The 24,628-nt window shown below is 45.7% G+C and overlaps 1 protein-coding gene across 2 annotated transcripts in view; it reads right to left on the reverse strand.

Moving 5' to 3' along the window:
- smtnl (smoothelin, like) overlaps window positions 1-24,157 on the reverse strand; it is an 86,773-nt gene extending 62,616 nt beyond the window's left edge. For both annotated transcript variants that reach the window (XM_074680215.1, XM_074680214.1), the window contains exon 1: window positions 23,516-24,157. In XM_074680215.1, coding sequence (XP_074536316.1) covers window positions 23,516-24,157 — 642 coding nt within the window. The remainder of the gene's footprint in view (window positions 1-23,515) is intronic.
- Window positions 24,158-24,628: the final 471 nt, after the last annotated feature.

Raw genomic sequence — 24,628 nt, forward strand, 5'->3', positions numbered from 1 at the left:
CTTTAAAGGCGCTCGCCTTGTAGTGTCTGCGCGCACGGCGTGCCAGATATAAACAAACGCAGGACGAAAAGACACGGTGAGAACTAGAGCCTTATTTAGCGGTGTTTTCGTGTGAAAGCAACACGCTGAAAATTCTCTTAATAAAGCGTGAATGCAGACCGATTCAGAGGTTTTCAGTGGGAGTCCGTTTATTTGTGTTTTTGGTCAAGTAAAATAAGGCCCCGTCTGAGTGCAGAGGAAACCAGCAGAGGAGCAGGGAGGGGGTGTTTGGTGCGTGCGCTCTGGGCTTCTGCTGCACAAAATCACTGCTGTAGGGGTAATTTCTGCCCTAAACCTTGTGATAGGACCCAACTTGTTCCATCCCGGAGTATCACTTTAATGCCCTGACAGTAGCAATAAGCTTTAGTTTTGTATTTACATTTTGTAAATTTGATTTGCACTAAATATGTGATTTAAATATTACTGTATAACAAGTACTGATTTAGTGTTTGCATGACAGATGTTATGGCACTTTCACAATGTGATTAATTATGATTAATCAGGGAAATTATGCGATTGATTACAATTAAAAGTTTTAATCGTTGCCCAGCCCTAATAATAACTAAACTTGGTCTTTGTATGGGAAGTTTGATTATTTGTGTTATGATTTCTCTTTTAGTTGTTTGTAAGTAGTGTTACTGAACCTAAATACATTTTTTTTTCTTTCACTAAAATGAATGTAATGTTGTGATTTCACTAAAAGATGATGTGGGCAGTGTCCTTAGATGTGGCTAATAGGTCAAAGTTTTAGAAATTAAGTATCATGGGTCTGAGAGGCGGAAATGCAGTGTCCACATATGTCATAGATTCTCAAAGTGCGGCCCCCGGGCTAACGGCTGCCCGCCGAAACATTTCTGGCGGCCGCAATGAATTACAGTTGTTAAATTGAATCCAACTATACATTGCTTTGTAAGGATGAATCTCCGTTTCGTGGTGTCTGGCGGCATCTATAGGAATAAACGGTAATTGCAGGTGTAGTTTGGACCTTGCTTGACCTCACTCCCAGAGTTCCACGGTGCAATGTTTTTTCTCACCACTGGAGTGCTGACGGCACTGGACTGTCACCGCAGCTGGGAAAATGGAGCAGGAGCAGGAGCCGTAGCCGGGCCCGTCGAGAAAAAAACAATGCGTCTGCATGGAAAAAAGGTGGTTTCAAGATAAGTGGACCAAGGCTTACTTTGTACCTCACGGGTCGGATAAAGTCATGTGCCTGATTTGCAAGCAGGTTAATGCTATGCTAAAGGACTTCAACATAAAACGACATTATGATACCAATCACAAAACGTACGACAAGTTCACCGGCGAGGAGCATACCAGTAAGCTTGAACAACTTAAAAGAGGCTACACTGCACAGCAGTCAGTTTTCACAAATCTGGCCAAATCCAGTGAAGCTGTGACACAGGCTAGCTACATGGTAGCTCAAGAAATAGCCAGGCGGAGCAAGCCGTTCAGTGATGGGAATTCGTGCAAGACTGCATTTTGAAACTGCCCTACATTGTATGCCTGGAGCAGAAAACAAAACTCTGTGACATTAGTTTATCAAATGACACAGTGGCACGATGAATCGAAGATCTGGCGAACAAACTCAAAGAGCAGCTGGGACAACGTTTGGAGGGCCTGGAAAAGGGAGCCTTTTCTATCGCACTGGATGAAAGCACGGATATTTCCGACATGGCACAATTGATGGTTTTCATCCGAACAGTCACAGAGAACATTGAAATAGGTGAGGAGCTGCTAAGCCTGGGGAGTATCAAAGACAGAACAAGGGAAGTCGATAGTTGTGATGCTGTGTGTCGCAGTCTTGATGCACACAATGTGAAGCAGCCGTCTATGGTTGGTGTCACGACAGATGGAGCACCGGCAATGATCAGGAGAAAGACAGGTGCTGTGTCGCTGCTCTCCGAGAAAGTGGCGAACAATGGAGGTGAGAAGCTAATCAAATATCACTGTATAATACACCAGGAAGCTCTCGCTGCTCAAACACTTGATATGAAACATGTGGTGGACATTGTTGTGAAGACAGTTAATTTCCTGAAGTCCAGAGGTCTGAATCACTGCCAATTCAAGACTTTTCTGGAGCAATCAGAGGCAGATTTTGGTGACGTCATATGCTTCACTGCCGTCAGATGGCTGAGCAGAGGTGCCACACTGCAGCGCTTTTTCAACCTGAGAAAAAAAATAAGGGAGTTCATGGAGTCAAAGGGACAAGATGTGACTCAGTTAAGTGACACTAAATGGCTGTGTGACCTAGCGCTCCTTGTTGACCTGAATACTTGTCTCAGCGACCTTAATGTGGAGCTGCAGGGCCATGGGAAGCTCATTTCCACACTTTTTGACGACATAAAAGCTTTCCAGCGAAAACTTGAACTGCTGCAGGGCCAGCTCAAACAGGGAGATCTAACCCATTTTCCCACCTGCAAGGAGCTCGTAGATGACACAGACACAGATGAGCGCCTTGTTTTACGTCACCTGCGTTTAGACAAGAACCATAACCTCATAAAAAAAACTCAGAGAGGAATCCGACCATCGCTTCTCCAACTTCAGGGGCCATGAGAAGTCATTCAACCTCTTCCAAAATCCTTTCTCATGTGTCCCTGAGGAAGAGCCTGCAGAAATGCAGTTTGAGCTCATCGACCTGCTGGAGAGCTCCGAGGCAAGACTAGCATATCATGACAAGGATCTCATCAAATTCTACAAAGGGCTTTCTCCATCTACTTACCCTGCACTTCGCCAGCATGCTATCAAATTGGTCTCTTTATTCAGAAGTACATACTTTTGTGAGAGGAACTTCTCCACCATGGCCATCAACAAATCCAAGCTGAGGTCCAGGCTGACAGATGGCCATCTACATGCTGTCCTTCGTATAGCAACAACAGAGATGGAGCCAGACATCAGAGGAATTGTGGCCAACCGAAAACAGCACCACAAATCCCATGCCAACAAAAAAAGGTATGTTGACCTAGTAATAAATATTCTGTGTTTCTTAATGACAAGCTAATTGATGACAGGCAATAATAGATATTAATGATGGTGATGATGATAATGACTTGTTTGGTAAGCTTCTGTTTTAAAAGTCTCTCTCTCTCTCTCTTCTCCCCCTCCCTCTGTATGTGTGTGTATGTGTCTGTCTCTGCAGGTTTTCCTGAGGTGCTTTGGTAGCTGGAATTTCTCCTGAATAAGGTCCATGCCGATAAGACAGGAAGCAAGGCACACTGAGACTGAGTTTTTGTTCTAAATAAGTTCTTACATATATTCTGAAATGGACTGCACACAGGACTGTTATATCCCAAATTTGACTATAGGGGGGCAGAAAACCCAAGGGATTTTGTGTGCATTACAATGTTTCTCAAGGTTTTCTCAAGTTTTGCCAGGTTTAGCAACATTTATCAATTGGAATGTGATAATTGTACATTACTGGATGCAGACCAGTAAACCTGAATTGTAGAAAAGCAACCTGGTCATTAAAATGTTTTTTGTTTTTTTTTTCCCTTGGTGGCCCCCCAGTTCAATGTTGAGTTCTTAAATTAGCCCTCAGCTACCAAAGCTTTGGGAACCCCTGACATATGTGGACACTGGGGGCTCTAATTTTGTAGACCAGGCGCAAGCGCAGGCGCACCTGCCCTGCACCTGCCCTGCACTTGCCCTGCACCGGCCTTCGCCGCGCGGACAGGGCGTGACCAGCGCACTTTGCAAGTTTCCTGCAGTGCCAAGAGAGGCACAGTCAAGGCGCAGAGGAGCGCAGAGGAGCGCAGAGGAGCGCAGAGGAGCACAGAGGAGCGCAGAGGAGCACGTCCACGCCTCCCTCCGCGCAAATGGAAGAGAGGGAGGAAAAAAGCCGTGAATGGGTTTAACACAGTCGAGCACTGTTTTCACCAATCAAATGAGCGCCTCTCCTCACCTTTAAATGCCCTGCGGCCGAGGCGCAGCGTCTAATTGGTCTGAGTGATCCCCAGCACCACGGTGTGCTGGAAAGACCCGATCGTGGAGACTGTCCCTGCAGCAAGAGAATGAATAGCGCATAGGAGACACAAAGGACACAAAGCGCGTCACCGTGTGGGCCAGCTCCTGGGACAGATGTAATCTGTTAATTTGTCATTAATAGGAGTACAAAATCAAGAGACAGTTACACAGCTGGGTTATCCATTCAGAATACTTTTGATCCACCTGCACTCCTGGTTTGTCATCGCCAAATAGCAGAACCTTTGTTGATATATTGTATACTCTCCCAGTGTCTCCACCTCATCCTCTGAACAATAATGTACTCCATCTTTTTAGATCATGTTAAAAATAAAGACTACAGAGAAATATGGGAAATCACAGGTAAATCCTGAGTGACATTCATTTATTTTGTCTCTTTTTTCTTTGTCTTTTCTCTCCCTCTTTTCTTTGAATTAAATGAAATGAGAGAACCAGATATATACTCAGTATCAGGTGTTAAGGCTGTTTATTATAAGATGTGCATCAAACTTCCAGCTGCCGTCAGGTTAACTTTCCATTATGACAAACGGCTTTAATCTGACATCAGATGCAACGGGAAAATTAATATAGATATAAATGTATATGCTGGTTCAGACAGTTACATTAAATAGTGATTGCTGTGATTGTTTACTGCATTAAAATGTGCCTGACACTCTGGAAACCTGCCTCTGAGGCTTTGTTGACATGTGCACACATGTGCGCCTGTCACCAAATTACAGCTGCCCAGGGTGCACTCCGCTTTGCGCCGAGGATTGACCAGGTTGGAGCTGGCGAGCTTTCAGTGCACTTTTTTGGCACAAAATTGTCACTGCGCCAAAATGAATCTGCTGACACCTCCCTCTGGTGCGCCGTCAACTCCCCCTGGCGTGCAGTCACACCCATCTCTGCGCAGACATCTACCAAATTGTCAAATTGGCAGCGCACGGAGGTGTGCTGCACAAAATTAACACTGTGTGGGTTGCGCTAGGCTTGCGCCCCCTGCGCTGCGCCACAAAATTAGAGCCCTGGGTCTTAAGAGGTTAAAATGATGGTGTATGATTAACTCCAGGGGAGCATATAAACCATCAACAGGAGGGGGAAAGTTCAGGTGAGGTTTGCTGGGGTGAACTTTGAGATAAGATGAAAATGGGGATTCTTGATTTGTTGAGAGCCTAATGGGGAGCTCAGTTAGGATGTTAATAACTTTTTCACTTTTCTATCAAACTAGTATATGATCCTCTCAATCTCAGACATGATTAGAGCCTGGCCCCTAAACTGAGGAAAATAAAACTCAATGTGAATGTGACAACCCCTCTCGCTTCTCCTTCTCCTCTTTTCCTCCCTGCCTTTGTCTCAGTCTGCTCTCTGTTGCAGTTCTGGAAGGAGGTGGAGTTTTGAGCTGGGAGGGGCTGTTACCTGAGAGAGGCGGGGCCACCAGAAGGCATAAAGGCCTTCCTGGTGACAGGCGCTGTCTCTCTCAGCAGGGCCTGGTAGGCCTCAACAGCCATCTTCTCTCCCGGTTTGCTTTCCATTCATCATCCACCAAATAGACTATAACACATGCACATGTTTGGCAATATTGAACTTGGGTTTCATTAATTTCATATACATGGGGTTTTGTTTGGGTTTTGCTAATAAATTAATGTAACAGTTTCTGTTGTGTGCTGCCTCCTTTTTTGTTGTCTGCCTGGCTGGCAGTAACAAGTGGGGGCTCGTCTGAGACCTCAGCCTTTGTTTCCCAGGCAGAGTTGGGCTGTGGAACCAGATTTAGGCCCCGTTTACACGACGCCGAAAACGGTCGATTCCGCAAACATTTCGTTGCGTTTTGGCCTTCCGTTTAGACGAGACCACGTTGCGTTTTCAGTGAAATCGCAAACTTTTGAAAACGCTCCCCAGAGTGGAAAGATCTGAATCCGCTCCTCCATCCAGCTTCGTGTAAACACAGAGCGGAGCGTCTCAGGGTGAAACGCTGACGTCACCGCATGCGCACTCGCAGTTTCAGGTGAAGGCTCCACGCTCAGCCACATTTCCAGTTGAGCCAGTAGGTGGCGGTAATGCGCTTTATGGTTGGATTGCCGACCGTCTCACACAACAAAACGGCAGAAAAAGAAAGAACAGCTGAAGCGACTCGTCCTCCTGGAGTCGTATGAACGCGGATCGTTTTCACGCCGTCCTCATGTAAACGCGGGTGGCTTTTGAAAACGCAAAGGAAGAATCGTTGCAGGAGTCTCCGTGTAAACGGGGCCTTAGTTAAAGGGAGGTTTTCCACTCATGTACTGGTTTAGTTTGTCTGGCTTTGCTGGTTGGCCTGTTGGGGAGGTTTCTTTTTCCTCAAATCTGCTGGTTGATTAAGGCTGCATATCCATTTGGGAACCATCTTCCTGCTAGGCACAAGCAATGGGGGCACTAGCTGTCTACATTGGCCCTTTTTTGTTTTAGTTTGTTATTTTTGTGTAGCAAGGTGGTTGGAGCTGTTGCTTGGGTGCACTCCATGACTGTCTAGGTGGCAATTAGCTTGCTAAGAGTCAACCGGGTCATTGTTTTTTGTGCTTAATTTATCCCGCCGCTAGCCTGCACGAAGACTAGGGGTGAGATAGACAGCTAGTTTAGTTAGGCAGATAGCCAGAGGAATTTGGAGCCCATATCACAGCAGCTTTTCAACTGGTAAGCAGTGAGGAAAATTCTGTGTTATGCGTTATTAATTGTGGTGTGTGAATGGTAAGAAACTGTAAAGGTAAATATCTAAATTGTCCCTACATGTCAAATAAGATGGCTTCCATTGAGGATTTTGTTCAATTTCCAAGTGAACGGCTACTTAACACGTATAAAAGGAGCAGCTTTTGCAATTAGCTGAGCATTATGGTGTTGAGGTCTCCAGAAAATTAAGTAAGGAGGATCTGCTCGTTACATTAAGAGACCACCTAGTGGAGGAAAAGATACTGGGTGTTCGGGTAGAAAGTGAAAAGGCCCTTGGGGAAAAGACTAGCATGTCTGATGAAGCTTTCCCAGAACCAAGTTTACCAGGTAAAATGCCCAGAGTAGCCGCGTTTCCTGGGTTTGGGGCTGGTTTGTCTTTTGAGCAGCAAAAAGATCTCCTACTGCTTCAGCTGCACAACAGCATGTGTTGGAGTAAGAGAAGTTGAAACAGGATGCCCATCTCAGAGAAGTTGAAATGGCTCATGCTCAGGCCAGTCAGCAGCTTGAGTTGGAACGTTATAAGTTGGAGCTTGTGAGTCAGGGTAAACTTCAGACGCCTGAGGCTCAAGAGTCAGCCATGATGGTTCCTTCTGCTCCATCTTTTGATGTCGCTCTTAACCTCAGGTTGGTTCCAAAATTTAATGAGAAGGACCCTGATATTTTCTTTGTCTTGTTTGAACGTTTGGCTGATGCTCGAAATTAGTCTGACGCTGAATGTACTCTACTGCTTCAGTGCATACTCACTGGTAAGGCCCAGGAGGTTTTTTCGGCCCTCAGTGTTGCTGATAGTAGCAGTTACCAGTTAGTGAAAGCTGCAGTGCTTAAAGCTTATGAACTGGTACCAGAAGCCTACCATCAACGCTTCAGGCTAGCCAGGAAAGAAAGGCAGTCTCACACTGAGTTTGCTCGTGACTTAGCAGTTCACTTTCAGCTTTGGTGTACTTCATCTCAGGTAAAGACCTTTGAGGATCTTCAGGAGTTAATACTTGTGGAACAGTTTAAAAACACTCTCCCTGACCGTGTTCTGACCTATTTAAATGAACAAAAAGTAACCAATGTTTCAGAGGCTGCTCAGTTAGCAGATAAATTTGTTCTGACACATAAAGGTTTTTTTGGTGACCGTGGTCGGGATAACGCTGTATATAGAGAGAGTAGTGGTGGTGCTCACTCCAGCAGCAGATGTCTGTCCGAAGGGAAAACAAAGTTACCCGTCAAAGGGGACCGTGGGGTACTAGGTAAGTTAGACTCCAGTCGGGTTTGTAACTACTGTTTTGGAAAGGGTCACTGGAAAAATGAATGTCCAGTGTTGAAAAAAAAAGTAAAGTCAGGGTATTTACCGCCCAAGCCTGCCGGCGCCGCTGTGACTGTGGGTGCAGAGGAGCGGGCCAGTGTCATTGCTGCTGTACAGGCACACACTAATACCTCTTCCTCAGTGTCAGTGGGTGTGTCTCCTGTTGTGAATCCATGTCTGGTGGGTTGCTCCACCGATGAAATTTACCCTGGTTATCTCCCTTTTGTATCAGATGGTTTCGTCTCACTGGTTGGGGGGAGGAAAGAGTTTCTGTGAAAATCTTAAGGGTTTCAGGAGCTTTAGACTCCTTTATTGTGGAATCAGTCTTACCTTTCTCTCCTGAAATGCTCAGTGGTACGAGTGTAGGGGTACAAGGTATGGGTTTAACTGTTTTTTCTGCCCAACAGCATAAACTAACATTATTCTTAGACCTGGTGCAAGGTGAGGTAGTAATGGCAGTACGCCCTGCTTTGCCCATGGGGGTATACATGTCATTCTTGGAAATGATCTGGCTGGAGCTCGTGTATGGCCTGATTCCCCTGCTCAAGTGGCTTCCCCCAGTTCTCAGGTTGGGGTTGCTGAGTCTCCAGGTTGTTCTTCAGAAACACTCCCCACCTGTGTGGTGACACATGCTATGAGCCGTGTGGGTTGCTCTGGTCCTGACAACTCAAATAGGGAAAGTGTGCCTGTTTTTCCAGTGCCTGTTTTACCTTTGTCTATGTCTTCCAGTGATTTGGTGGAGAAGCAAAAGAAGGATTCCACACTTCAGGCTCTCTATAGTCAGGTGCTTCCAGAAGATGAGGTGGCCCGTGGTTACTTTCTCCAGAATGGCTTGTTAATGAGAAAGTGGGTTCCTCAGGGGGACTGTTTTGTGGGTAATGAAGTTTTGCAGATTGTTGTGCCTACCTCGGTGCGACAGACTGTGCCGAAGGTTGCTCATGATGGAGTAGCGGGTCATTTAGGAGTAAGGAAAACTTATGACAGGATTTTAAGGCATTTCTTCTGGCCTGGGTTGAAGAGGGATGTCTCTGCATTTGTTAAAACATGTCATACCTGCCAGCTGACTGGGAAGCCAAATCAGTCCATAAAGCCTGCTCCTTTGTATCCAATTCCTGTTGTGTATCAGCCATTTGACCATCTTCTCTTTGACTGTGTTGGACCCTTGCCACGTTCAAAAGCTGGAAGCAATTTTTTGCTTACAGTGATGTGTCAAGCTACCTGCTACCCAGCTGCCTATCCTCTTAGAAACATCACCACAAAGTCAGTTGTTAAAGCTTTGACACAGTTCATTTCAATCTTCGGTGTTCCAAAGGTGATTCAGTCAGATCAGGGCTCTAATTTCTGCTCAAAAATGTTTACAGAGGTGCTCAAGCAGCTAAATATCAAACACTCCCAGTTCACTGCTTACCATCCCCAGAGCCAAGGAGCTCTAGAGAGGTTTCATCAAACCCTCAAGTCTCTTTTCCGTGCCTACAGCACTGAGCTGGACCGTGATTGGGAGGAGGGGTTGCCCTGGTTGCTGCTAGCTGCTAGAGAGGTTTCTCAGGAGAGTGGTTTTTGGCCACACAGTTCGTGGCCCATTAGCCTCTTTACACAGCGACAGGAAGGTTGAAGAGACCCCCACAAACTTGATAGATTATGTGAATGGTTTCAGACAGCGGCTTTATCAGGCAAATAAACTGGCAAGGAACAACCAGCGTGCTGCTCAGACAAAGATGAAGAATCTTTATGATCGTCGGGGGGAGCACAGAGAGTTTAGCCCTGGGGATCAAGTTCTTGCCCTTTTGCCTTTAGCTTCTTCCCCTTTTCAGGCTAAGTTCTCAGGCCCTTATACCGTAGATCGTAAGGTGTCAGATTTGAACTATTTGATCTCAACTCCTGACAGGAAGAAGTCTAAGCAGTTGTGTCACATTAACTTGTTGAAGCCCTACTATGCTCGTTCTTGTGTTACCAAACAGTCCTCCGTGGCTGCTGTGGCTGCAGTGGATCCCTCTCCTCCTCCTCTGTGTTTGATGGGAGAAAGTGAGGAGGGATTGGAAACTCCAGATGATGGAATTTTGAGAGGTCATCTTAAAAATTCTGAGTCACTTGCTCATCTTGATGAGATGTTGAAACATTTGTCTAAGACAAAGCAAAAAAGATCTGGTAGAGCTTATCAGAAGCTAGCCCTGTCTGTTTGGAGAAACTCCATCTCATACTCATCTTATTGAGCATGATGTTGATGTTGGTGATTCTCAACCCATCAGACAGCGTTTTTATCGCATGTCTCCTGACGAGCGCGAACACTTAGAGGCAGAGGTTAGATACATGTTGGAAAACGGTATTGCAGAGCCTTGTGCTTCTAGTTGGTCCTCTCCATGTCTTCTTGTTAACAAACCTGATGGTACTTTTAGACCATGTACTGATCTAAGGAAGGTGAATAAAGTAACCAAACCTGATTCTTTCCCACTCCCGCGCATGGAAGATTGTGTGGATCAGGTTGGGTCTGCCAAGTTCGTCAGCAAATTTGACCTATTAAAGGGTTACTGGCAGGTCCCCTTGACCCCTAGAGCGAGAGAGATTGCATTATTCATTACACCTAGTGGTTTGTATTCATATACTGTGATGCCTTTTGGTTTGCGTAATGCTCCTGCCACCTTCCAGCGTCTCATGAATAAAGCAGTCTCAGGCCTGGAGGGGTGTGCTGTGTATTTGGATGATGTTGTTATTTACAGTGACACCTGGCCGGATCATTTGAAGCGCATCAGGGGACTGTTCGATCGGCTGGCCAGGGCATCACTGACTGTTAACCTTGCAAAATGTGAGTTTGCTAAGGCAACAGTCACATACCTTGGTAAAGTGGTGGGCCAGGGTCTGGTATGTCCTGTGAGAGCGAAGGTGCTGGCTGTTGATCAGTTTCCTGCTCCAGCAACCAAAAAGGAGCTCTCTCGGTTTCTGGGTATGGTGGGTTATCGTGGGTTTTGTAAGAATTTCTCCACAGTAGTTGCTCCACTTACATCTCTCCTTAGTTCAAAGGTGAAGTTTGAATGGACTCCTGTATGTCAAAATGCTTTTGATTCTGTCAAGTCTTTGTTGTGCTCCGCTCCTGTTTTAGCTGCTCCGCAGATGGATCGACCATTCACATTGTATGTGGATGCTAGCAAGGTTGGAGCTGGTGCTGTCCTCATGCAAGCAAATGACAACGGTGTGGAATGTCCAGTAAGTTACTTTTCTAAAAAATTCAACTCACACCAGCTGAACTATTCCATCATTGAAAAGGAAGCTCTGGCTCTCATCTGGGCCTTGAAGCACTTTGAGGTTTATGTGGGTGGAGGGGTGACACCCTTGGTGGTGTACACTGATCACAATCCTCTTTCTTTTCTTCACTCACTTCAAAATCCAAATCAGCGACTTATGCGTTGGTGTCTTTTCCTCCAGCCTTTTAACCTAGACATTCGACATGTAAAGGGGGTTGAAAATACCGTAGCTGATGCTATGTCACGTGCCATGTCTGTTTAAGTGGTGTTCTCCCTGTAGTGTCTCTCCCTGTCCGTGCTGGCTATTCTTCTCTTAAAATGCTTCCTAGGTACCGAGGTTGCTCAGTTAGTGGTCTTGTGGTGAAGGGATGTGACTGCCTGCAGGTTGTAGAAAACTTTAATGTTACCATCTTCTCACCAGATTAAGCACTTGTAAAGTGAAGATGAATATTTTGTTTTGAGGTTGTTCATTTCTTGGTTGTGGTGTTTGGGGTTCCTGGTGTGAACCCCAGTCTTGAGGGTGGGGGTGTGACAACCCTTCCTGCTTCTCCTTCTCCTCTTTTCCTCCCTGCCTTTGTCTCAGTCTGCTCTCTGTTGCAGTTCTGGAAGGAGGTGGAGTTTTGAGCTGGGAGGGGCTGTTACCTGAGAGAGGCGGGGCCACCAGAAGGCATAAAGGCCTTCCTGGTGGCAGGTGCTGTCTCTCTCAGCAGGGCCTGGTAGGCCTCAACAGCCATCTTCTCTCCCGGTTTGCTTTCCATTCATCATCCACCACATAGACTATAACACATGCACATGTTTGGCAATATTGAACTTGGGTTTCATTAATTTCATATACATGGGGTTTGTTTGGGTTTTGCTAATAAATTAATGTAACCGTTTCTGTTGTGTGCTGCCTCCTTTTTTGTTGTCTGCCTGGCTGGCAGTAACAGTGAACTAAAAATAAAATGTAAACCTGATTAAATTTCAGTTATTTGTTTAGTATGGAAAGGTAAAGAGATTTAAATGCATGTGTTCTGAATTTTTTGGAACATGTACAAATAAAACGTCCCTGGTAATGTAATGTTATAATGTAATAACTGACATCAACTTACATGGAGCAACATGCCAGAGTTTAATACAACCATCAGTTCATATGCTGCACCAACAAACCAACATGACTCATTTCTTAAAGCAGTCACTGAATTCAGCCATTGGTGCTTTAACTCCTCAGTCAGAGAAGGTCCACACCAACACTTTTGAACCCTGACAGCAGTACAGGGTCCACAGGAGAAAAGCTCAGAAGCAGTGTGGGGCATAGGAAATGGGTTCAGGTCGGTGTGCCCTCTATAACATCAGAAGAATCAGACCCTGTCTGACTCAACAGGCTACACAGCTTCTGGTATAGGCCCTGATGATTTCACGAATCGACTCCTACAACTCTCTTCTAGCAGGCCTCCCAGTGTGTCCACTTAGGACACTGTCACACTGGAAAACCGTATTGTGCTTAAGCACACTTCAACCCCAAAGTCCAGTTTGTTTGGCCAGTGTGACCGCAAGTGTGCCGTGTTAAAACAGGATTTACTTCTCTGCTTTGTGTCTCATTGTGCTGACTCTGACTCTCGCTTCATGTAAATAGACGCTTCCTGACGACGTAAGTGGGTCATATGTGTGTGTGACACCTGCTACAGTCTGGTACATATTGGAGTAGTGTGACCCCTGGCCATTCTCTCCAGCTGGGGAATGGCCCTGTGTGTGTGTGTGTGTGTGTGTGTGTGTGTGTGTGTGTGTGTGTGTGTGTGTGTGTGTGTGTGTGGGGGGGGGGGGGGGGGGGGGGGGGGGGGTCTGTTAACCTCTGCAGATTACCCAGAATGCAGCAGCACATCTGGTCTTAAACCAGCCTAAAAAAGCACATACATCACCCGCTGTTAACCTCACTGGCTTCTAGTGGCAGCTCCAATCAAATTCAAAGCTCTTCCTCTGGCTTACAAAACAGTGACAAGAACAGCTCCTGCCTACCTGGTCCACACTCCAAGTCTTCACTCCTACTGGCCCACTATGCTCTGCTTGTGAAAGACGCCTGGTGCTCACAGCCCAGCCCGGCTCTAAATCTCCAGCCCACATAAGCCCTACATGAATTCCTGTCACAACTTTAAGACGGGCAACAAAATACTGTCATGGAACAGACATTGAAGATCTTATTACGTCAATGAGAGTTCTTCATTCCCTTTAACTACCTGTAGAAAGTGTCATGTACTACCAACCCCTCCCTGGAAAACCGGTAACTTTCATAAAGGTGGTCATCTGAAAAAGAGAGTGGGCCGGGCTCTGATGTCCAAGTGATCCTCTAAGAACGGACAAGCCACTTTTTTTCGTGAGGGCTCATTGGTCAGTGGACGGGATTTTTATAGTCCGCGAGTTCAATCTGGAACGGCTAACCTGCCCCGGAGCAGGTTAGCCGTTCAGCATATGTTGCCATGGAGACTTGCCTTGCTGAGGAGTGATCCCATGTCGTAGAACAGGGAATCCGGAACCTATCCTAAAAGCTACCTCGCTAGGCAGTAATCCTGCTTCGTAGAACAGGGCCCTGGTTAGCCATGGCTGTATTATTTTAGATGAAAAAAAAAACTGATGGAGAGGAGGGGTGAGGATGGGTCAGGGGGTCGAGGTCTACTCTGTGATCCCTCAGCCCTCATGAAGCTCAGAAACCTGCACAGTCATCCATACACTGACTAGGCTGCTGCTCTGTAACTGTCTACAGGGCTGGTGACTGCAGTGTGATGGTGTTTTCCGGGTTGATCCACAGAGGAGAAAGGTTAGACAATTTTCAGGAAGTGTAGGTCCCTTCCTTATAATCCCAATCCTAAATTACCTTCAGATAAATTCTGACAAAACAGAAACTCTGATCATTGCTCCTAATAAAAAGATTCCCCTGATCAAAAACCACCTTGGTGCTCTGGCTCGTCTGTGAAAACCAGCCTCAGAAACCTTGAGGTTGTGTTTGATCAGGCCATGTCTTTGGAGGGTCAGACCCGACAGCTGACCAATAACTGTTTTTATCATTTGAGAAATATCTCTAAAGTGAGGAGATTGCTGCTGAAATCGGATCTCGAAATGGTCATCCATGCATTCATCTCGAGTCGCATTGATTATTGCAACTATTGTGTTCACTTGTTTAAATAAAACAACTCTAAACAGACTTCAGGTTGTGCAGAACTCTACTGCCAGACTTCTGACAGGTGCAGCTAGAACAGCCCACATCACCCCTGTTTTGTCAGCGCTTCATTGGCTTTCAGTCAAATTTTGTGTTGCCTTTAAAATTTTGGTCCTGACTTTCCGTGCGTTGCAGGGTCAAGCTCCTCAATATATTGCTGACTTGTTGTGTCCATATTCTTCAGGATGCTCCCTTCGGTCTTCAGGCCAGAACCTCATGAAGGTCCCTAAAACTCGTTTTAAAACTCGTGGTGACCTGTCCTCCCAGGCTGTAACTCCCAGACTCTGGAATGAGCTGCCTCTGTCCCTCCGTGTTGTTGACTCTGTGGATTCTTTCAAAAGGCACTTGAAAGCATTTTTATTTAGGAAAGCTTTTGGATGATGTTTGTTTTTGTTTTTGGTTTTGGTATTTTATTTTTTAGTCCCTTTTAAGTTTGTTTTATTGCACATATCTATGTACAGCACTTTGTGATTTTTATCTGTGAGTAGTACTCTACAAATAAATTTTACTTACTTACTTACTTACATCTAGTTACCGTGAATCATCAGAAGACATATAAGAGTTACACAGCTGCATCTTTACAAACCTTCCTGATGGACTCACAGATACACACATGGTTACACACACACACACACACACACACACACACACACACACACACACACGCACGCACGCACGCACGCACGCACGCACGCACGCACACACACACACACACACACACACACACACACACACACACACACACACACACGTGCGCGCACGCGCCGTGCAAAATGCACACAGCTCAGGTATTTCTGATGTCATTCTTGACATAATGAGTGAGAAAAGCTGTAAAGTGCAGAATGAGACGGATGTCTGATTCTGCCAGTTACTACATCTCAGGCCGAGGCTTCAAAACAAAAACAAATAACGTACATTTACAACACAACTTTTCCACCATGATGGAGGGATGAAGGTTCAGAGGGAAACACTGATCCTTTTTATGGTCCTCTAGCCACTGCCCAGATACCGAGGCATGAACATAGACTGTATAATTATTGGACATAGTCTTCCTGATGTCACCCGTCTGTTTCTGAAACGGAAAATGGTGCAAATTGGCTATTGGGGCCATATTGGACGTGGCAAGGGCTTCAAGTACAGCTATAGGGCACCCCATACTGTGTGTGCAGATGGTGAAATTAGAGATTCAGAAAGGAGACGTTTTTTTAGCCAGGCTGTAAATGTGTTCATTTCTTCTTTGAAAACTGCTTTTTTTGGCTTGGTGTTTGTGACTTCCTGTACACTTGGAGCCAGCCTCAAGTGGACACTGGAGAAGTTGCTGCTTGACATGAAACATGATAAGACAAATAAAGTCTTAACCATCTGTGATGAGCTCCTTACTTAGTAAAGTAACACAGCTGTGGTGCTGAATTGACAGAGCACCAAAAGCATAATGTAGCATCCACAAATGAGGCTCTGAGAGGTTTGCAGTCAACGGTTTAATGAGAAACCTGAACCAGCTACTGTCGGCCGTAACCACGCCAAAAAAAGAATACAACAGTTCAGCTCTCTTAGAATTCTGAATCAACAAGCGCCGTTCACCTCCCTCTCATCAACCCACACACACACAGATACATAACCTGAAGAACAGCCCAGCTCATGGTGCGTTCACTTGAACCCTGTAACTCTCAAACACATAACACTCATTTTAACAGTAACACGTTCTCAGACAGAAACATTAATAACTCAAACAGTCCGTTACAATAATTTAGCAACTGATGCTGAATGGCAATATGACCAGCTCCCAAGGCAACAGCAGCTCTAACTGACTAGGTTTTTCCTGCAGAGTAGGAAAAACCTGACAAATGAAAGATGGAGGTGCTGACTTTACTAACTCACTCAACTTGAAATATCTTTTACTGATAATAAGTCAGTGGACAACAATACACAAAAACTAAACTAAAAACTGTGGTTGATTGTTGAAATTAGAGACACACTGATCAAAAGCTGAGCCATAGGTCGACCTGAAAACACAAAGCTAAGCCATACCAAAGACTCAAGCTGGCTGCTTACTTTTCTATTCACACAGCTGCATAGTGCTGTGCATGTGAACCCTAATCTGAAACATTTAGACCTTCCACAGCACTCTGATATCCAGCCACACTTGGCCAATCTTACACAACTTTGTGCAACTGGTGTATTCACTGTCCAGGAGACCCACCATTGTTCACCAACCTTTTTCTGTCCCTAGTTGCGTTTCCACCAAGCAGTCCAGTTCTGTTCAGTACGGTCTGGCACAGTTTGGTATGGTCCAGCCATTTGGGTTTCCACATCAAACACAGCGAACTGTGCTCCCTTGTCGTAGGTGGCATTTGAGCCGGATGCCGAAAGCCATGTCTGTTAAACAATAGTGTGACGACTTAAAAGCATGACACATAAATCCAACAAAGATTTAAGATTTACTTTTATTAATCCCCTTGGGGGAAATTCTGTTTTTACACTCCGAACATGCTATATATATACACACACACATGCACAAACAGCACTTTTTGCACGGAACCATGCACTGACCAAGGTCAGAGTGATGGTGCTGCACCTTCAGCGCGCACCTGAGCAGTTGGGAATTTTGGCGCATTGCTCAAGGGCACCCGACAGTGCTCAGGAATATAAGCCAACACATTCTCCAGGTATCAGCCTAATTCCAATCTTGGTCCAAACCACAGACCCTCCAATCCCGAAGCCAAGTCCCTACAGACTGAGCTACTGCCGCCCCTGAGCTACTGCTGCCCCCAAAGAAGAAAAATGTGACACAGTGAACAAGAAGCCAAGATGCAGCACATGGTCCTCTTTGTAAGTGGCATGTGGCCGTTAGATACAAAGTGAAATCAAGCTTTGTTTCAGAGAAGACTGTGTGCAGACAGGAGAAATACAGCCAGGTGACCGACCAACAGGCTGCAGTGTTGTAGCTCGACTTTCCGAGATCCAATCAGTTTAGCCTGGCAACCCCTACGATAGGGTCCCAAAAAGTGGGATGGCACGTCTTGGTTATTTGGGGATCTGTCCCTGAATAAGTCGCCTGCGCACCCGCGCGTAATAGAAATCAAACTCAAATAGCTCATCAAGAAAAAAAACAAATCCAGTCTGTCCTGTCTGTAAATAAAACCAAAAATCCTTTTCAACGAAAATAAGTCCAATTGTCTTTTTTCACCACTCTTAAAATGTCTTTTAAACAGTTTGTGTGTCCATTTTCTGATTGAAATCCGTCACGAAATAAAATAATCCACACAGGGAAAAAAAAAACAAAAAACACCCCCAAAAAAAACGTGATCGATCAATAACCAAAAATCACTGGTATACCAGGAAAAAACACAAAAAAATAAACGTTGTAAGGCTCACCCCCCTGAAAGGACTTAACCTCTCCCAGCCGGGTCGTGCTCCTCCTGGTCCAGGGAAGCGATGATCCTTATGAATCCTTTGGGCTGTAGAGGCATCGCGCAAGTAAGCAACTCTGGTAGATTACTTTTAAGAGTGATAACACTTTTCCCCAGACAGTTTTTACTTTTCTTCGGTTTTCCCGGCCCTTTCCACCTGCACGCCAGTTTCTTTGTCTTTCTTCCTCTCCTACGCCTCTCCGCCCCTTCCCTGACGCCACGTCCTCCCTTTATAATTTCATCCATTCTTTTCTTTTCTTTTTCGACCAAAAAGCCAAATCAGGACAGCAACAGGTACCCCGACTTCTCATACATCTTTTTTCTTACAGGGATTTATTTTCTTTTTACTGCATTCATTTCTTTCATTCATTTCATTCATTCACAACAAAATTTTCCTTATTTAACCAAACCTTCTTTTTTTTCATGTTGACACTGTCACACCGAGAGACGTGAAGGAAAGGAAGTAATGGCCTTCATCAGCAACCCTAACCCCACTACTCTTGCGAAAGAATAGCTTTCCCACGACTACAGTCATTGAGCAGGCTCACCTCCAGCAATAGATCCACTCCTCGCACCATCTTGGTAAAGTTTTTTTTACTTTCAAGACAAAGTGAGGGACTTGCGCCTGGCCACGGAGAGAAGTGAACTTAAATATATGGGCTCTCGGGTCCATGTATACCCCGATTTCAGCCCTGCTCTCACCGAGAAACTATGCCAGTTTGATCCCGTAAAAGAAACTCCTTGCAGCTGACTTCAAAAATTTATTATTGTATCTCTGTACCCTCAAAGTAATCGTGGATGGCAAACCGAAGTTATCTTCAGCAGAAGCTAAAACTTGGGGATCAGAAGATGCTGTGACACAAGTCGACTGACTGTGGGGCTAACTGCAGCTCTGAGCCAGGAGGCTAATAGCCTACTTTAACTGCACCTCCTTACTTCTTAGTGACACATAACTCCTTGTCACACCTGAAGAGACAGGGGCGCACTGTGGGAGTCATATTCTTTGGCATCTCCAGTCAACACCATCCAGCCCTGCCTCCTGAAAGAAGAATGACAAGCTGCTGGCCATACAACTTGATCCTGACACCACCAGATGGATCACAAACTACCTCAAAGGCCAACCACAGTACGTTAGAATAGAGAGAATAGAATAGAAAATACTTTATTTATCCCCGAGGGGAAATTCAGGAGTCACCGCAGCATTTAAGAAAACAAAAGTAAGAAAGAGTATAGAAAGTGCAAAAAAGTCCATAAGAAATTAGATGACGACATCCCGTCCACCACTCGTTCACCACTCTCCAGTTCAGCCAGCCTCCACCTCCACAGGGTCCAGGACTGAGCCTCCCCAGAAGTCTGTTCAGTCTCTGTCTCCTGGATCCTGTCTGCTCACAGCAGGCGAAGCTCCTCCAATGTGGTGCCGGCGTCCGATGTCAGCTCCGTCAGCCACGTCCGTGAACAGCACGATGCCGCTGGGTTAGCACAGCTAGCTCGTCCATCCCACTGGATAGATCCTACATTCCCAACAACAATGGATGGAAGGACAGGTCCACGTCGTCACCTCCCAGCTCACATCCGAGAACCAGCACATCGTCCTCACCTCCTCCTCCTCAGCTCAAGGGAAATCATCAAGCCCTACACTAGTTAGCATTGACATGCTACAGGCTGCTAACAGCTAATTTTGCATGTAAACAATGCAGCCATGGTTACATGTAGGGTCTCCAGACAAACACAGGAGAAAAGTAGTCAAAAATATCGCTGAAGCCACAAAACGTTTGGTGTCAGTGACCGACAATGAACCATACAAAGTGATGATCCACTCCAAATACAAAGATGACGAAAAAGAGACAAAAAAATTACAAGAAACGGACAAAGACGAGAGAGCTGCTGCAACAGGCAGCTACTTGGGTAGCGCCTAGCAACGGAATGAGGGTGGATGGAATAGGGTGGATGGCTGTACCTCTGAGGTGGTGAACAGCAGCACTGGAGTACCCCAAGGGACGGTGTTGGCGCCATTTCTCTTTACCCTCTTCACGTCTGACTTCCGGTTTGACTCTGGTTCCTGCCATCTCCAAAAGTTTTCAGATGAACCCTCCATCATGGGATGCATCAGCGATGATGATGAGGAGGAGTACAGAGGACTGATTGAGAGCTTCACAACATGGTGTGACAACAACCATCTGAAGCTCAACATCAGCAAGACCAAGGAGCTGGTAGTGGACTACAGACAGAAGAGGAGCCCCTCTACCCCTGTAATTATCCAAGGGGAGGCTGTGGAGAGGGTGGACTCCTACAAGTTCCTTAGGGTCCATATCAACAATGAGCTGGACTGGTCCCCTAACAATGAGGCTGTCTACAGGTAGGGATAAAGCAGACTGTTTCTTGAGGAGACTTGGGTCTTTCAGGATCTTCAGCAAACTCCTCAAGACCTTCTGCTAGTCTGTGGTGGCCAGTGCACTGCTCTTTGTTGTGGTACGTTAGAGGGGCATCAAGTGTGGTGAAGCCAGCCGAGTCAACAAGCTGGTGAGAAAGACCCGCTCCGTGGTTGGATTTGAACTGGACAGTTTGGAGTCAGTGGCAGAGAAGAGGATGAAGGACAGGATTGAGGCCATCCTGGGGGGCTGTGGCAGATGGGCAGCTCCTTCAGTCAATGCATCCTTCCCAGGTGTAAGACTGAATGCTTCGGGTGCTCCTTTGTGCCCACTGCCATCAGACTGTTTAACAGCTCTGAGAGCCCCAAGGCTAAGGTTGAGTTAGCATTTCCTCTCTATCACCCACTGTGTACAGGCTTCAAAACTCTCTCCAGAAACAGATGGGTGATGTCACTCATGCTCCATCTGTATGTTATCCAATCTCTGGCTGAAGTGTAGAAACTGCTCCTTGGAGGAAAAACAAATCAGTGTCAGGGCTGAGCTTCTATGCTGAAGGTCTGGTCAGCTCTTTCAGCATCCTCAGCAAAAAACTTGTTTGTAGTTTAAACTACTTCAACCTCAAACACTTTTGAGCTCTATGATGTCGCTTCTTAGCCCACAGCCAATCAGAATCAAGAAGGGGCGGGACCTCTGACTTCAACTTGTTAACATCAGCAGGTAAAAGAGTATGCAGAGAAGAATCTCAGGCCCAGAGACTATTTTCACAATGACCTTGCACATACATGACACTGAACAGCAACCTGTTTCCCTCATCATACTTTTGAAAACCATCACTTCCTGTCCTCTCTGCTCTGTCCTTGCTCCTCTCATCCTGAATGATGCCCTAGCTGTATCTTTGAGTGTTTTTTCCACCATGTTTTGATCTGACGTGTGTCTGTTTGGCTGGCAGCGGGGGATCTCCCACAGCACCCACACACAGAAACCCACACAAAGAAACAAAGGTGCCTTTGTGTAGTATAGCTCTGACCGCACAGTTTCATAGAGGATAACATTCCCCTGAAGAATCCACCACATAGTTTTGTAATTGCCAGTAGAGGAGGATGATCATCTGCAGAAGGAGTGTGCCAGAGTGTGCTTGTGTTTCCCACTTTTTATCTTCTCCTGTAAGTTTAAAGCTGTAAGCTTTAATAAGAGCTGCTGGAACTTTGATACTGAGTGTGTGTTAAAATGTAAACCACACAGTTTGCATGGAGGACCGTCAAGGTTTGAATCGAGAATACAATAAGGAAACGTTCAGGTTCCCTGCTATAGAGTTTTAAGAGTACAACACACTGGCACATGATTTACGGTGTCTGCTTTTACTGTTTACTTGGGGTTTTTAATGCAGTGCTTAATCAAGGTTGTTATTATCATCTGTTGACTGACAGGAGGAAGAGTTATTACACAAAAGATAACACCTGCTGTGGAAACAGAAGCTGTACCGCGAGATGTGAGCTTCAGCTGGATGGTAATGACCTAAAGCAGGGTCAAACTACGGTCCACCGGCCACATCCGGCCCTTTGTACGTCCCTACATGAAACTCGTGGAAATGCATATGTCTCAATACTTCATCTATCACAGGCACTGTACAAGACACCTGAACTCTCTCCTGTTCTGAAGAGAGAGTGCTGTCGCATACACGGGCATATGTGCGTCACACACCAAGGACAGACAGATCTTCACAGCGACAAGTGTTTCACTGTTAGTCAGCCTTCTCACTATAAGATTCACGATGCACTAAACTCTCCATATTGGAGAGGATGCTACATTAGAGCAGAGCTACGTCAGTTTAACTTACGACATGTCAACACCAAAAAAGAAAGAAAGAAAACAGCTAAGACTCTGATAAAATCTTCATCAACAAGTGCAGCACAGTTATCTGTCTCAGTCTTTGAGGTTTCCTACGGCGTCTGGATCAAACCAACTAGGAGAGAGAAGGGTGGATGGTTTTTGAGTTTTCAATATAACGCCCAAGTACGGGGCTTGATTGACTTTGAAAAATTAGAGCTCACAGAAGTATACTTAAAGTTGGGAGACTATCAGGAGAAATCACAAGCCAGGAGACCAGCAAGAGAAAGGGTTAAAACAATGGGAGACTCCCTCCATATTCAGGAGTGTTGGCATCCTGCCAGCACTCTCTTGAAAACCAGAGCCTGCGTTTCACAATGCTTTTTACACATATTTAAATCAGGTCTGACAACCACACCCACCTCACCTCCCAGGAGCAGCTGGGCTCATGTTATCGTGCTTCATAAATCCTTTAACATCCCTGTGGAGTACTATTGTGAAACCGCAGAGCCCCCCATGACTTATCCACACAGCCACAATGCAACACAGTTTCAGTAAAGCTCTCAGTCTGCCTCTCTGCCACAGCAGCCCTCTCTTAAAGCAGACATTACACCAAGTCACTAGATTAGCTTTTATACCATTTTCATCTGTGTTGACAAGTGTCTGAAAATGAAGTCTGCAACCGTGCGTCAGTACAAATAAGTTAAACGCTTCAGTGAGCAGCAGCACAGGAGGTCACAGATGACAAACATCTCAGATTAATTGTTCTGAAGCTTTTTTTTCCTCTGTGCACATGCCAAACTGCCATTTCCAGCTGCAGCAAGATGCATTGAAAGAACATGGCTCTGTACTTTACTGAATTATTGTACAATCGTAACATATGAAGATGAGCTGTAGCTTGAAAAGAATCACAGAGCCTTATACATATATATATCAACATATATATATATATATATATATATATATATATATATATATATATATATATATATATATATAAATATATATATATATATACTCACATTAGTGATATATATATATATATATTGTTTTTATATATATATAAATGTACTGAAGTCAGCTAAGAGTAATGGATCATGATTGAAAATGTTAGCCAGGTGGCTAGATCAGCTATTTCTTTTCAAAGATGTAAGCACATTGTTAAAATGAGCAGTTAGCCCAAAAAAATGAACGAAAGGTCTGAAAATAAATAATATATGAACGTTAATGTATGCTACAAGTAAATCATGAATGCTGAAATGCACGCTGGCCTCTAGTGGCAGGAGGGCAGCATGATATGCAGATTAAAGTCAAAAAGTCAGTAAATCTTTCTTTATCAGTTTGATTTCATGGCTAACACTGCTCTGTTCAAAGTTCAGGAAATGATGTGACCGGGTCACGAAAGGTTTAATCATGAAATCATGAAAATAGCTTTTAGTTAATTACAGGACAACCCCCCCCCCCCCCCCCCCCCCCCATTATAGTCATGCTGTACTCACATTAGTCTTGCTTGACACAGCAAACGTGGCTCGGCTAGAGAAGCGGCCAGTGGACGGGCTGCTGCTCAACACTGGACCTGTTACCACGGAGGAGATTCTGGAGCCCACAGGAGGACTGCTGGAGCTCGGGGAGGTCGAAAAGGTTTCAGGTGGAGATGCAGGACTGGACTGAGTGCTGAGACTACCCAGACTGCACGGCTGTATGTGCAGGGGAGCCTGGCTCTGAGTGTGAGCCTCACTCTTCCCGTGGATGACCTCTCTACTTCCCTGGTGGTTCTCCTGAATGTCACTGAGGTGGTTCTTGTGGTTGAGGCTGTTGTTCAGCAGGGTGCTCCTGTCATAGGTCATCTCACTCAGGAGCTCCACCTGCCGGGTCAGAGCCTCCATCTGACTCCGGAGCTGCTGGTTCTCCTGTTGGAGCTGAGCCACAGCTCGTCCCAGAGGCCCACACAGGGTGGCTGTCTCCTCCACACGGCGCTCTATGCCCAGCTTAAAGGCACTGATGTCCTCGTGAATCTCTTTTATGGCGTCACAGAGTGTATTCTCGAAACGAGCCAGAGCATCACAAACTGTCTCCCCCTCCGCAGAGGAAGAACAGGGGAGACACAGGTCTCCCATCTCAGCCAGAGTTGGAGCTTCCATTTGGGCAGCCAGAGGGTCAGATCCTCTGGTCAGAGGGAAATGTGACTCTAGTCAGCATGCAGAGGCTTTGGCTTCAGAGGAAAGAGGGAAGAGGTAGTTGCAGGGGGGAGCAAACGTCTGTTCTGCTTTATCTTCACCCCAGTTTTGTCCTCTGTCCTTCTCTGCTCCCTCTTCAACCAGTAGAGATGTGTCTTGGCTGACTGTTGGTGACACAAAGGGGGAGTGTTTGACCTTTAGCTGTGACCAGTTGTAAAAACTCTGAAGGAACCAACCAGACAGGGACAGCCTGAGGAAGAGGACATCAGAAATGTTCAAGTTGCTTTCAAGATCACCCCTGAAGCCTGAAACATCAAGAACTGCTCTGACACATCAATCTTCAGAGAAATAACAGCTCAAATCAGTGATTCTCATCTTCACTCACCCGCTCGTCTCTTCACGTCCTGGTTCAGCTCACCCAGAATACTCTCAGCA

This window comes from Halichoeres trimaculatus, unplaced genomic scaffold, assembly GCF_033239565.1.
Source record: "Halichoeres trimaculatus isolate MK-OKI-2021-1 unplaced genomic scaffold, fHalTri1.1 fHalTri1_scaffold_9, whole genome shotgun sequence".
NCBI lineage: Eukaryota > Metazoa > Chordata > Actinopteri > Labriformes > Labridae > Halichoeres > Halichoeres trimaculatus.